Consider the following 14,589-nt stretch of genomic DNA (forward strand, 5'->3'; position numbering starts at 1 on the left):
ATTAAAATACATGGGTAAATTTCGAATAAAATATTTTCACAAAAACTTGATATTGCGATATTATAAAGATAATAGAGCCACAGACCACATAACAAGCTAATAAAAACAATTATGGCAGGTTTGAAACCTCAACTTGGAGAGTTAATATAAAACAATTTATTTGCATCCAAGTGCAGTGCAAAATTTTATACGAATCAGTGAAAACTCAAACACCCAGTCATGATGTTAAATTTTCCAAAAATGACATGTAAACAAAATGGTACAGTAATACAGCAATACGTAAGCAGCAGCGGGCAGCCTAATCCTGACGACAAAAGGGGAGGGAATAATACACCCCGTTTTCTAGTACGGTGAGAGTATATTCGATAGATTAATTGGCAAGTCAGAGATTAATCGGACGATTAATCGGAAAAATATAAATATTATTTTTAATTTTTGTAATTATATAATGATCAATATGTCAAATATTTGTTTGACAAAGGAAATTAGAATGATATTGAACAATGTCTACACATTTGACATTCGTTATGTAATAATTATTAAGTTTACGATATTAACTATATTTTAATTCACACTTCTAAATTAATTACAATATATCATATTTTTTTTATTTTAAATGAGAAAATAAATATATTAGATTACTTGTTATTTCTTACCAATACTTTATATTAGAAATTTGCACGATATTGGGTGAAATTATAAAATTAATGAATTAAAATCATAAAAATAAAAAAAGAAAAAAATAATTATTTTCTGCCTAGGACCGATTTTTTATCATCTAATTCCAATTTTGACCCGATTTTTTAAAAAACATCTAAATCACCATATAAATCCGAGTCGAGTCATTTTATCACCGCCTTGACCCATTTTCAGAATACTGAAAATACATGCTCATGCTTATTATGTCTGTCCCCCTGGCCTATTTTCCATTTTAATTTTTAGAAGTTGGGCAGGCAGAAGCACATGCTTTTGATTTATGGAGAACATGACATAGTCCCCCATTCTATTTCCTCTCCTCCGACATGGACCCCCCAACATTTTTGATAATTCGATACATCTCCAATTTCATGGAGCTTTGCTTCACGTCTCTAACAATATTCTACCTCAAACAAACGGAACCACGATATTCTCTTCTTTTTTTTTTCACTAGAGTAAACCCGAGTCATCATTTACGGCATCCAAATCATCAAAAACAAAAATGCGAGGTACAAACCTTACAGGCACTATGGGGAAAAAACTACTTAGGCCTGATTGATACTTCCTTTAGAATTTTTATAAATGAAATTTAGATAAACTTTAGGATGTACATACAAGAAACAAGAACTAGCAAAAATGACGCCCTCAACATCCTTTATTCACTATATATCTTCACAGAACAGCTACACTCCCTCCAACAGCTCCTCAAAGATGCTGTTTGTACTTTGTATCAAGTTGAAGGGCACTTTTTCTTATAAACTGCACCCGCATATTTCCAGTCCATGACTATCCATATATTCTTCAGGTAATCTGGTTTAACATTTTTGTACTGCAGTGTTTAACAAGAAATATATATCAATCACTGATGTAGCAGGGAAAAAAGGGTCAAAACTGAAAATCCAATTAAAAATATTTACTGATCACTCAAGCTAACATGCAAAGAAGTATTGACAAGTTTCAAGAGACCAATACTTTAAAGAAGTTTGATTCAATTCTAAGCACTACACTCTAGATAGATCAAAATCTGTACAAGTCAGCAATCAACTGAAAACTCCTGCATACCAGCACTCCTATTTGTATCACATTCATAATAGATATATATGGATTTAAGTTTAGATATTGGGTGATAAAAAATGTACAGAACTATAAAGCCAAACTCAAGAGTACTTCGGAACTCAAAGGGGTCACTTTAATAATTTTGAAGATCGTTTACTGATACTATTATGTGAGAAGAGCACAACAAGACCTGACTTCAGGCTTACAACAAGTGCCATAAAAACTAGTCATCCAATAAATAAACCATATACACTACATTGGATCCACACGAGAAAGATATCAGCACTGCTTGATCTCTTCAATATAAGTATATCATACTACGTTAAACCATTTACCAAGTAGGAGCAGCAGCAAGTCAAACAACAAAAAGGGCAACTGCACAACACCTCTTACAGAAGACAATAAAATTAGACCAGAAAAATAAAATGTTGCTATAAATTCCCTTTGTATTAATTACCTACATGATATCATATTCATTCATATATAAAGGAATTTGCAGATTAACCATGGCGGACACATCAATGAGAATAAAACACCTCAATGCCCTTTATAGGCAGCTTCATAGAGACATAGACTCGTATAAAAATTGCAGAAAAATCAAGAGCTTCTGAAGATCTAATACCTACAAGTAATATGCATGTTCCCATACATCAATACCAAGCAGCGGGGTCAAATTAGCTCCAATGCTAACCAGCGGGTCCTGTATTACAATATCACAAGTTCAATTCTAAAACTTAACCAACCAAAAGTAACATCATATGCAACATTTTAAAAAACTGTCACTTTTCAGTATAGTATAGGGTGTGACTCGTTGAACCGAGTCGTGTCCCTAGACTATTAGGATCCATGAGACCTTATATGTCTTGTAACCACTGTTCTAAAACTCGGAACTCGGTTCGGCTCGGCAAAGGGATGGAGTACGGAGTACTCGGAAAGAGTACTCGGTTGAAAAATCGGAGTAAAAAATATATATTAAATTTTAATAATATTATTTATTAAGTTTTTAACTTTTCATAAAAATTATATAATTAAATTTTTATGCAGTTTACCAATTTTAGAGCTATCTCAATGCACCCAAATATACTAATACAGTAGATTTGCAGAGCTAGCATAAAAAACCAACAAGTGATAGCCTAATAGAATTATGTCACAAGGAGTTGTTTTGGCAGCAGCCTAATAGCAAATCAGATAAATAATCCTGCTATGGTGATAAGCTTAATAAACACGATTCCAATGTTTAACCTCCAAAAAAAGCAAAACAAAATACTGCTTCCAGTCCAAAAACTTCTGCAAAATAGTTATATGTACATTCATCTGAAATTTTACCATCTCTCTTGATCAAATTCATCAAATATGATATCATCATCCACTTCAACTTCGGACTCGAAATCATCTTCGTCAAGCTCTCTAACAGCTCTTCTAGGAACGACAAAGGGTAATCCAATAAATTCGCCTTCGTTGTAATCCACACCAGTGGTAGAATCTGGTGGAACTTCTTCATCATTGTCACCGCCTTCAACAATCCAACCTTGTGCCATAATTGCGTCATTAGCCAGCAATACATCACGATTACAATTATCCTTCTTCTTATTCTTTTTATTTAATAGCTTTGCATTAAATTGCACATAAATAAGATTGTGCAGCCTCTCCACATCTAATCTATTTCTCTTCTTGGTATGAATCTACAAAATATATACTATAGTTAGTAAATAAATAAACAAGTTACAGAGGGAACATATGAAGAAAACATCCAAGTAAATTACCCCCTCAAAAGTGCTCCAATTCCTTTCACATCCAGAAGAACTAGAAGTTAAACTAACTATTTTCAATGCCATTTTCTGCAAATTTGGAAGTCAACCCGAGTTTGACCCGATTTCAACACAAAATCGGAGGAAAACTTTTCAAAATAAAATTTTTAACATAAAACTAAATAGATAAGATAAGTCTGGGTGGATGAACGGCAGAACACCCACTACCCCAAGGGTACATAGATTGCACCCATGAAATAGACCCAACTCAATATCAATAATATTCCAACAATCAAGTCCGCGGTAATATGCGAAGGTTACATGACTTAAACACGGAATAGAAACCCTAAAACATAAAATAATGGGCTAAGGCCCGTAATTAATTAGGCATATAATAATAAAAAAAACTCTTTTAATAATCTACTAGTCTCACATATTACTAGTCCCACATAAACATATAGGTAAATGTATAATTTGAGTTGCCTAGTTGGAGACCTTTAAGACCTCTCTAAAACCACTGGATTATATAAGAAATGAACTTCGTTGATACTTCCACCTTGTAAAGCTATTTCAATGCTATTGTGTAACAAATATTTGTTAAAGAGACATGCAATAAAAGAAAACACATACATTAAATACACATTTCCAAATTACGTCACATTAGTGTCACATCAATAAGTTAGTTACAGGCTTAGTGCCTGTTTTGGATTCCAATATTCTCACCATAAATGGGCTAAAGCCCATTCCAACAGAACTTGGATCATTTGGCAAATATTGGAAATGATCATATATTGGGCTAAAATGACATAAAATACAAAGTTAATAATTATGTACCATCTCGATACCATTCTTCAGTTTAGCTGTAGTTAGGTAATTCAGGGGTGATTAGATTTGTTTAGTACTCTTTAGACAATAATATAGAGTGTTTGACTAAATGTTTTTTGCGCACAACTTGATGTGATTTGAATGTATAGCTAAAAAATAAAAATTCCAATTTAAAATACATATGTTATATTTCATATTCATGTATTAAAAATATTAATTAATGATTTTAGGCCGGATCAAAAGTATAATTTTATTATCGTCGAGATAACTAGTGTATATTATTAAATTTTATCCCGAAGTCATTATTCTTATTTATTAATTTTCTCTTTTTTATTTATATTCTTTAAAGATATTTAACACATTATCAACTTATAACATATACGTAAATTTATCCCAACACCTAAATAACTTATAAGTTACGATGTTTATATCACTTATATAACACCTTTCAACTTTAAGTCATAAGTTACATTTTTAAGAAAACCCAGATGGGTCCTTATACTTCTCATTTTCAAAATAACAAATATCTATCCTTATTTAATTCAATTCGTCCTAACAACCCTGAAAAAAATTCCAGAATAGTACTCTGAACATTCACATAATTTTTTTTACATTGTCCTATCTTAGAAACATATTGTTTAGCTTGCAAAACACAGTATCGAACAAGTATATATAGTGCAGGAACAATCTACAAAATACAAAACTATCTATGAACATGTTCACAAACATTTTGTTCAACTTGCTGAACATAGTGCATACAGTGTTTATCCTTATAGAACATAGTGCAAAACCGTGTTATACTTGCAAATATAGTGTTGAACAAGTGTATATAGTGCAGAATAAGCATACACAGCGTGAATAAAATATTTATAAATTGTGCTACATAATTGTGAATAAGTTTGTAAACTACAAAATAAATTAACATAACGTCTCGCAAAAGAATTGTACATTCAATTCCACTTAAATGTCCTAAACATTACGTCATTATTTGACCAACTTTTGTAATTTTTGATACATATATAGTACTACTAAACTATAATTAATCAAAATATAATAAAATAATAAATATCAAGTGTTCGTAAATTGTAATTGTTCATGCTAGATCATGTTCCCTATACTTAATTTTCGATGTTGTATTTACATCTTGTATTTTCAATAAATATTAAATGCTATCTTACTCGGACTCTTCATGTTACCTTAAAATACCTGTGTGAGACACTTGACCCTCGAACGTGAACACTCGGTCCAAACTTGCACGTACCATATTGGACACTTCTGATTGAGTCCGGGTAACATATACTAAGAGTATCATCATCGTTTCATTTATTTTGAAAGACAAAACAAAATGGACATTATATCCTATTGTATATATTGTATTGAATTTTCTACCGTTCCGTTCAGTATGGGAAGTATACTTAAGGTGGTATAGGAAGGCCCGAACAGGATCTTATACTCTTTAACACTCCCCCTCAATCGTACGATACTTTTCGTTACGATTGCCAACAACAAATACGACCAATATCAATATCAATACCAACAACAAATATTTAAATTAAATAAATGGGGGTGGGGGACTCGAACCCGAGTCCTTCCCTAAACTGAGCTCTAATACCATGTTAAGTACGGGGAGTCGGCACGCATTTTAATGCTCCTTTATAACATACTTGCATAAATGAATTATGGAAGTATATTTTTTATTCATCTTAAAATGCGTGTCGAACATTAAAAAAAATTATACAATTGGATGGGACAGAGGGAGTACGTACTACGTATTAATTTTGCTCAAAAATTTGTGTTTTTCTTCAACTCAAGTAAACATTATAGTATAAAATTCGAAACATTGAAAGTTAGGTTTAATGGTTTTCGGTCATTTATTTAATGATAATATTATTGTTACTAATAACTAACCACTTACTTTTTTTCAACTTAAACATGTTACCTTTTCTATTTTTTCCAACTAAAACAATTCTTTATGAAAGTATCACGCTATTGAAAATGCAAATAACTTTTTTCAACTTCAACATGTTACCTTTTCTATTTTTTCCAACTAAAACACCTCTTTTTCCAAACATATCACAGGCGGGTGTATCTAATAAAATAGAATAATAATACTATAATTATTAATAACTAACCAATATTTTTTTCAATTAACACATATACATTTTTCAGTTAATTAACTCAAATGTAACACTATCTTTTTAATTTTTGGATAGTTTTAGTTGGATAATGCTTTGAAAACCATCATTTAATTAAAGATTCTGACGTGCGTTTCGCACAATCCAACTTCTAGAAATTTAGATAGAGCCTTTATAATAAATGGAACACTTGAAACCGAGTAAATTTATTTTCTTATTTAGTTAAACTCCAATATGATTCTTTTTTCTTAAATCTTTCAAATTAACGAATTATTTCTTATATAATAATAAAAATTAAAAAATTAAAATCTATGTAATACAAATCCAATTCAATATAAAATAGAATTAATCTTCGAACCCAAAAAATTCTTTTTCTTAGTTCTTTTAACTCCAATTAGGTTTTGTTTCATTTAACTCTTTTAAATTTATAAACTCTTTATTTCCTATAATAAAATTTTAAAATCTATCTAATACAAATCTTCTTAAAAACATAATATAATTAATTTGAAAATATAATCGTGTAAAATATATAAATGTATAGACTTTTAAATATTAATGGAAAATGATCAATAAATTATTATTATCCTAAATAATAACATAATTATCAACACACTAATATTTTGATTCTTTGTTCCACATCAGGAAGCCTTTATAATCTTGTTATCCTGACTAATATATTGTGCATAAAATATAACTAGAATTATTCAGTACCCTCTGCCATATGCTTATAAAAAAAAACTGAAAAACAGGCCAGAATTCCAAAAAAAACAGTTAATGCCTTTAACCCTGAACTTTAATGTTTTACAGGACAAACCATACTTCCTATTTTCTGCAAGGATAAAATGTATCAAAAAAACCAATGATATACTTGATTTTGAGAATGGATATATCTCGTGCAACAAAACGTCAATTTCGGTAAATTTACTTTTATTGATGCAACCACATAACTCTAGGTGGGATATTATAAAAAGGTCACAATATTTGCCCGTTTTTGAGTACATGAGCATAAAAGGTCATTCATGGAGAAACTTTTAAAGTTTACGTAGGGATGTGAATGGTAGATTGGGGAATAAAGCTGTGAATCTACTGCGACAAAGGCATTACCGCAAACACAACTTTAGAGTTAGATTCAAAACATTTAGAAGTTTCTTTGATTAGAATTAAACAATACTTTCCTTGATTGTTATGGTAGTGGATAAGTATATTTGATAATGGTTATGAATTGAAATTAAGGTTATTGCATATGATACCTGATTTGCAGTGGTTTGTACCACAAGCCTTTTCAGTTCTTTGTCCAAACCAAGCCACTGTTGTGGCAAAAAAGAACAAGAAGACGCACATACATTTTAGTATCAGATAACAAGCAAATGGCATGTAAAATACCAAATTACAGATTATTAAACATACAACCCATCCAGAATCATCTTTTGAACTAATGCCTCTAAAGAACCAAATCGGATTGTATTACTTGTCCGATAATTAGTCCCAAGTATGGAAAGGGAAAAACATACCTTACCCGGAGCCAAATTATTTCAAAAAATTGAGTGATTGATATGACCTGCTTCAGAAAGAATGATTTAAAATGAACAGACATGTATACTACTATTAGTACATAATTGTGTATGTGTGTGGGATAGAGAGAGAGAGAGAGAGACCAAGTTTGGCAAATAGTATTTTAGAATCAGATTTGGAGATGGCAGCATGGAGCTGATCTAGGGCTTTGTTGTAGTTGGTGATATAGGTGTGGTGATGCAGCTTCATTATCTCACCGGTTCAAGATCACCATAGTCGTATGCTAGCTCCGGCAGACTAAACGTCGTCTGCAATCCCGGCTGAAAAGTACAGCTACCTACGCTTCTCTTTTTCGTAACAGCTAGGGCTCGTAAAACACCCATTTCTAAGCCTCATGATTTTGTGCACGGCACGAGTTATACAGAAGAGGCGGGTCGGGTTGGCGTTTTAGCGGTTTTACAACCCGGCCCAATAGAATGGTTAGTTTGGGTCGGGTTGGGTACGGGTTTAAAAAGAATTTGTTTGTTGGTCAAACAAAAGCAACTGGGGGTATGCTGAAACTGATCTGAAATCTTGTATTGTTAAAGATCGAAATCAGGTGTTTGGGGGAGGTTCTGTTGTATGAGATAATGAAATTAATATCATGTATGTATGTATGTATGTATGTGTGTTTCTCATACTAATATATCTCTATCATGTTGTGTAGGGTTGAAGTGGAATTGATGGATAACGGCGGGCAACAGGCAGCGGCAGCGGCAGATGGAGAAGAAAGGTGTGATGCTGGTGGACTACAGCCTGCTTCCTCTTCTTCAACATACCCCCGATTATTCGGTCGCCAATCCACTATTCACCACATGATGGGTGGAGGTACAGGTATATTTCTACTCCCCCATTCCTCTTTTTTTTTTAATGCAGTTTCTTAATTACAAATTACAGCCTACACGTTTTGTATTCACATTTTAATAGCTGCTGATGTTATGTTGTGGAAACGTCGATATGTCTCATCTGCTATTCTACTGCTTGCCACTGTTGCTTGGCTACTCTTTGAGCGCACTGGTTTATCCTTCCTAACTATTTCTTCAGATGTCTTGCTCATCCTAATTGTGCTGCTCTTTCTTCGTGCTAACTATGCCGACTTCAGAAATTTGTGCGTGCCTTCAATCATCCTTTTCCATTATTATGTTCTCCGCCTTATGTTTACTTATGTTGCACTTTCTATTTGCAGACACCTTCAATCATTACCCGAATTAGTTTTGTCTGAGGAAATGGTCAATAATGTAGCAGCTTCTTTTCGTGTCAAAATCAATTATGTCCTGCTAATGGCACATGATATCACCCTTGGCAAAGACTTCCGCCTTTTTTTTAAGGTTAGTCTAATTATTTACACGGTGATTTTTTACTTCAAGCTTCTTATAATAGTTTATCACCGAGTTAAATGACTAAATGAGAGTAGATTGGGGTATTCAAAATAATTACAGACACGTGAAACTTACAGACCCATGAACAAGACGAGTGATATATGTAGCTTGGGGTGTGATTTGACATACGAGTCGAACAATACAATCCACCAACCTAGTTGCTTATTACCCCTTAAAACGTCTTTGTTTATCAAAGCATAATCCATCTTACTACCTTTTCCGGTGATTTTCTCTACCAGCCATACTTATTTTTGAAATAAACTTCTTTTAAGCTTGCATAAGCTATTCATTTAATAACACAGCTTGTTCTATTACACACCTTTCTAAATTTGATTACCCGCATGGGATAGATCATAAACAGTATATATTGCTTCTTTATCGTGTTCATCCTTACCTTCCCCATCCAATGTTGTTGGGAACATCATGCACTGAGTACAGTACTAATATTCTTACAGCAACAGGACTACCTTCATATATTTTCACACTTGAACTGGATTAATATTCTTATAAGCTATATGGATAGGATCTGCACTCACATGTGGTTGATCTCTCTACTGTTTTGGGTCCAACATTGCAGGTGGTGGTGGTACTTTGGCTCATGTCCGTAACTGGTAGCTATATTTCTTTCTTCACCCTTGCATATATGGGTAAACTCTACTGAAGTAACCATGTCTCTTCAAATGCTTTTTATATAAATTTCTTAGTTTTTAGGCTCTTCCATTTTTAAAAATCAGAGCCAAAACTTGGGTGATTTTAACTGCGGAAAAATCACTACTCCAAGGTTTTTCCAAACTCGGAAGGGAGAAAAATTATGGATCTTAACCCATAAACCCAATTCCATATAAAATAATAGATAAATGATCAAGTCTAAGATTAAATGTGGGGGATTCATCAGTGATATAGAAATTAAACAATAGAACTAATTTAATAGACAAAGGGTCATTAATAGTTTAGTTTATAAACTTTGACCCCACAAAAAACATATATGTAAAATACACTAATTTTTCTATTAAATATAGTTAAACTTTTTACTAATAAAAATAAAAGTTCATTATATTTTCGTTCCCGATCATTTTTCCCTTGTTGGAGTAAACTCAATCACGAGTGTAAGACTGAGATGGAACCAACATGAACTTCTAGTCTTTTTGAAAAATTTCTTTGAAAATTGAATACAATTCGAAGGAGGTGGAGACAAGTACTCCGAAATAATGAAGTTGATATGCTTAACCTCAATAATATTATTTTCAACAAACAAAACTTGCTCCACATGAGATTCTTGATCAGAAACATCTCCATTCTCATGTTCCATGGAACTCAAAGACTTTGACACGATCACATTATCCTCGTCAACTAATTTTCCTATTTGTTTCTTCAATATGCTCGACTTCCGTTGCCATTTTGACCTTTTTCTCGTTCTCTAAATGTATTAGACGTTACAGTTGAGATGTAGGAGTCTAAATAGTCCTCTCTAGTGTCTCATGTGCACGTTTGTACATTTGTTTCGTAACTCAATTTATACTTCTTTTCCAACCTTATAAGTGTGTAAATTTGTCAAATTGAAAAAGTCAATCGACGAATGTAAGCTGGATTTGTTTATATATTAAGGCCATCTGGGTTGGTCATGTCTGGAATATTATTCAGTAGAATAAATGTAAGCCTGATTTGTGTGGATAGGCCATCTGGGCTGGTGATGTCCAGAATATGCTACTTCATGACCTGCAGAATATTATGCTTTAAGTTGTCTTCCAAGAAACCAAGTCTCTAGTGTTTTAGATTGTACTTCAGTTCTCTTTTTATTGCATGCACAAGTTGACTTGCTGAACCTGTTTTAATTAAATGCCCTGTTGGTAAATTGAGTTTATGGCATGCAAGTATATGTTTCATCCACCTCATAGATCTTGCCTTAACCTTAGCTAGATCATCTAACTCACCTTTCTGCGAACTTGAAATTGTGACAGGAACAATTATAGCAATTACAGTTCCTGCCCTGTACAACAGATATGAACAAAAAGTTGACAAATACGCTGGTTTCATCCAACAAAAACTTTCCAGGCACTATAAAATTGTCGACGATAGTATGATCAGCCGAATTCCACAGAGTTTGTCCAAGGTTAAAGATTCTTAGATTCGGAATTGAGCAGAAGGCTTGAAGCTTAATTGTTTATTATTTCTAAACTAGTAATTGTTAATATCGATATTTTTTTGTAAGCAGTAGTCTTATATGCAATGTCAGCTTTTCTTTCTTTTCTGCTACACTCCTTCACTCTATCCATCATGTACTTTTCCTTGGTTATTTACTATGTTTATGTCTTACAGAGAAAAGAAAACTGTAGAGGAAGATTGGTAGTAATCTAGGTAAGAAAACAATCAGTTGAAATAATAATAATATGGTGTCATATTTGAAATTAGTTTTACAAATAAGATACTGGTGTTGCAGGACTGGCTCAACTTTTATACTCCATTGCATCTGTACCGGGTTGTTTTGCACCAACTTCAATTTGATTTGAAAACACAATTTTGCAAAAACAAAAAGTTGTAAACAACTTCAATATCAATTTAGGGCCTGGCCAAGAGCTTATAAGTCACTTATTAGCTTATAAGTCACTTATTGACTTATAAACCCGTACTTATTGAGGAGTGTTTGTCTACCTAATTTATAAATCGAACTTTCAACTTATAAGGTAATAAGTTGAATGTTAGTAATGACGTATTTTTTCTCAATTTATTTTGATTTTTTGTCTTTTTATTAACTTTAGTTTTAAAAAATATATTTTTAAATATTAATCTAATCTAAATTTCATGAAATAATATGATTATATTTAAAAATTATTTATTTTGATTTATATAAATAAAAAAATTCTGACTTATAAATGAAATTATTCAAACACTTAAATAACTTATAAATATTTATATACTTTCACTTATAAGTCACTTATTCATTTTAAGTCATAAGTTACTTAATTTAAGATTTCTCAAATGGGTAGAAAGTCCCACTTATTCCTAAAAAAGTATTATGTGTCCGTTTGGAAAATCTTAAAATAAGTAATATATGATTTAAAATTAATAAGTGACTTAAAAGTGATAAGCAGATGAATACTTATAAGTTATGTAAGTATTTGGTTAATTTTACTTATAAGTCAAAAAAAAAATTAACTTAAATGAACTAAAATAAATAATTTGTAAATATGATTATCTTAATTCATGATTTTTAAAATAACTTAACATTTAAAAACATATATTTTAAAACTAAAATTAATAAAAAAGTGAAAAATCAAAATAAGTTGAGAAAAAATACGTCGTTACTAACATCCAACTTATCAACTTATACGTTATAAATTCAACTTATAAGTTGGGTCGATAAACAATGAGATAAGTTTTTACGGACTTGCCCTATATGTGACGCCCTCAATCTCGGGGTTAGGAAATGAGGACTCACACACCTCTAATCTAATAATTAAATATGCATAAGCCCCGACTAACTCCTAACAGGATCAACATGATAAAATATGAGACAAGATTACAACTACCAATCATAAAATATAACTTACAAACCCAAAATATCATTAAATAAACAATATCGATTCCGGCTGGTAACCGACAGATAACCCATTGTATCTTTAAATATTTCCTTCTAGGCGTGAGCTCACTCTTAATTACCACTACATGCTCTGGCAACCGGAAGCCCTCAACACGGTAGGGACCCCAGGTACGCTCTTACGAGCAGTGCGCCTAAACCTGACCATCTTCTTGCTTAACTGACATGGTTTGATTAAGACAAAATAAATGAGTATAAAACTCAGCAAGTAACTATATAGCAGTTCTACAATATCAATTCACAATATGCTTTACCAAACTCAGGGCATTCTACTTTATTTGATCTAGGTGGCAGATTTCCAGCTTTTGGGTTAAGGAGAGGTTTTTGAAGCAATAATATGGAGCTTTTAGAGAACAAGGCTCAACGTGGTTCGAAAGCCAACATTCATCACAAATCAATAAAGGATCAGAATAGATCTTTCAATAGAGGAAAGCAACAGTATTTCAATATATGGACTCAATCATATGATCAACAGATTTAAGAATCAGGGTTCTCGAGCTTTAAGCTTCACATCATAATCAACTCTTTTCAAAGCAATATAAACCATTTTCATTTTCAAAAAAATCAATTTACTGAACAGAAAGTTTCAGTTCCCTTTTTAAATAATCATTTAGAACCCTTGATTGAATCACTTTATCTTTCCATTTCATTATATACGGGTGACCAGCCCGTATCGACCTCCATCCGGTCTTTAAGGTACCAATCAGCATAATTTCAGGCTTAAGTTGGACTAGTCCCGCTAGCCTCTTACCATGACTGGACTAGTCCCACTAGCCTCTTACGTCCCAATCCAATCCATCAGGAATTCATTTGGAAAACCTTGAGTTGGAAAAATAAATAGGTTTTCTAAAATTCATTTTATCATTACCAAGCATTTGAAATCATTTGGACTAATTCAAGTCGAAACTCATTCTTAATTCAGATTTTAAGGAAACAAAGTTCAGGGAGTGATTCAAAGATAAACAAGGAACAATTCATAAGGATTCTGTATCAAGGATAACAAGGCACTAAATTGGAAGGATCAACATCTGTTTAGGGATCAATAGGGTGATCAGGAGGAACAGGGTATCATTAAACAAGGTTAACAAGGATAATCAGAGGGTTTAATATATATATTTCATGGCTCAATACATAATTTGAACAGAAAGGACAGATTATCAAAGGGTTGAATCATTAAGTTTATCAATAACAGTTTATCAAGAACAAAGGCAGGGTATCTCAAATCAATATCAGGGTTTCATAATTAAACAGTTCAATACTCTACATGGTATGAACAACATTCTCTTTATAACCATTTACACAAGTAATCAGAGTTACTTGCCTGAATTTGCTTTCCTGAAGGTTGAACTACTGCCACCTAGTAAATCCTTTCCTTTCCTAGCCTGAATGCCCTCACGCTCCGAATCTACAATAAAACCAAAACCTTAATTAGATTCTCAACTCTCGTTCCCGGAACGATTACTATTTACGCTAATCCTATCAAACGATTGACCTTAACTATACGAGTATAGTTACACAAATACACATATTATATAATATAGTTCATTCTTACCCTTTCCAAGTATTCAACGAACCATTTATATCTTAAAACACACACTTTTAAT

The 14,589-nt window shown here is 32.3% G+C and overlaps 2 protein-coding genes across 9 annotated transcripts; one reads left to right on the forward strand and one right to left on the reverse strand.

Annotated features, from left to right (window-relative positions):
- Positions 1-1,134: 1,134 nt before the first annotated feature.
- On the reverse strand, positions 1,135-8,252 carry LOC141671954 (uncharacterized). 7 transcript variants are annotated; one of them, XM_074478414.1, is made up of 7 exons: positions 8,116-8,252; positions 7,972-8,018; positions 7,711-7,767; positions 3,516-3,590; positions 3,079-3,434; positions 2,375-2,452; positions 1,139-1,525 (listed from the first exon to the last, which is right to left on the reverse strand). In XM_074478414.1, the coding sequence occupies exons 4-6, from the start codon at positions 3,585-3,587 to the stop codon at positions 2,422-2,424; spliced, it is 459 nt and encodes a 152-aa protein (XP_074334515.1). In that variant the 5' UTR covers positions 3,588-3,590; positions 7,711-7,767; positions 7,972-8,018; positions 8,116-8,252; the 3' UTR covers positions 1,139-1,525; positions 2,375-2,421. The 7 variants fall into 7 exon arrangements, with proteins under 7 accessions (XP_074334520.1, XP_074334517.1, XP_074334515.1 ...); XM_074478415.1 differs by lacking the exon at positions 7,711-7,767; XM_074478420.1 differs by lacking the exon at positions 3,516-3,590 and having other exon boundaries at positions 1,140-1,525.
- A 317-nt stretch (positions 8,253-8,569) lies between these two features.
- LOC141671952 (reticulon-like protein B16) lies at positions 8,570-11,645 on the forward strand. 2 transcript variants are annotated; one of them, XM_074478410.1, is made up of 6 exons: positions 8,570-8,591; positions 8,679-8,845; positions 8,939-9,119; positions 9,198-9,339; positions 9,968-10,037; positions 11,349-11,645. In XM_074478410.1, the coding sequence occupies exons 2-6, from the start codon at positions 8,695-8,697 to the stop codon at positions 11,513-11,515; spliced, it is 711 nt and encodes a 236-aa protein (XP_074334511.1). In that variant the 5' UTR covers positions 8,570-8,591; positions 8,679-8,694; the 3' UTR covers positions 11,516-11,645. The 2 variants fall into 2 exon arrangements, with proteins under 2 accessions (XP_074334511.1, XP_074334512.1); XM_074478411.1 differs by lacking the exon at positions 8,570-8,591 and having other exon boundaries at positions 8,695-8,845; positions 9,056-9,119.
- Positions 11,646-14,589: the final 2,944 nt, after the last annotated feature.

The sequence above is a fragment of the Apium graveolens genome, chromosome 7 (assembly GCF_009905375.1).
Source record: "Apium graveolens cultivar Ventura chromosome 7, ASM990537v1, whole genome shotgun sequence".
Classification (NCBI taxonomy): Eukaryota; Viridiplantae; Streptophyta; class Magnoliopsida; order Apiales; family Apiaceae; genus Apium; species Apium graveolens.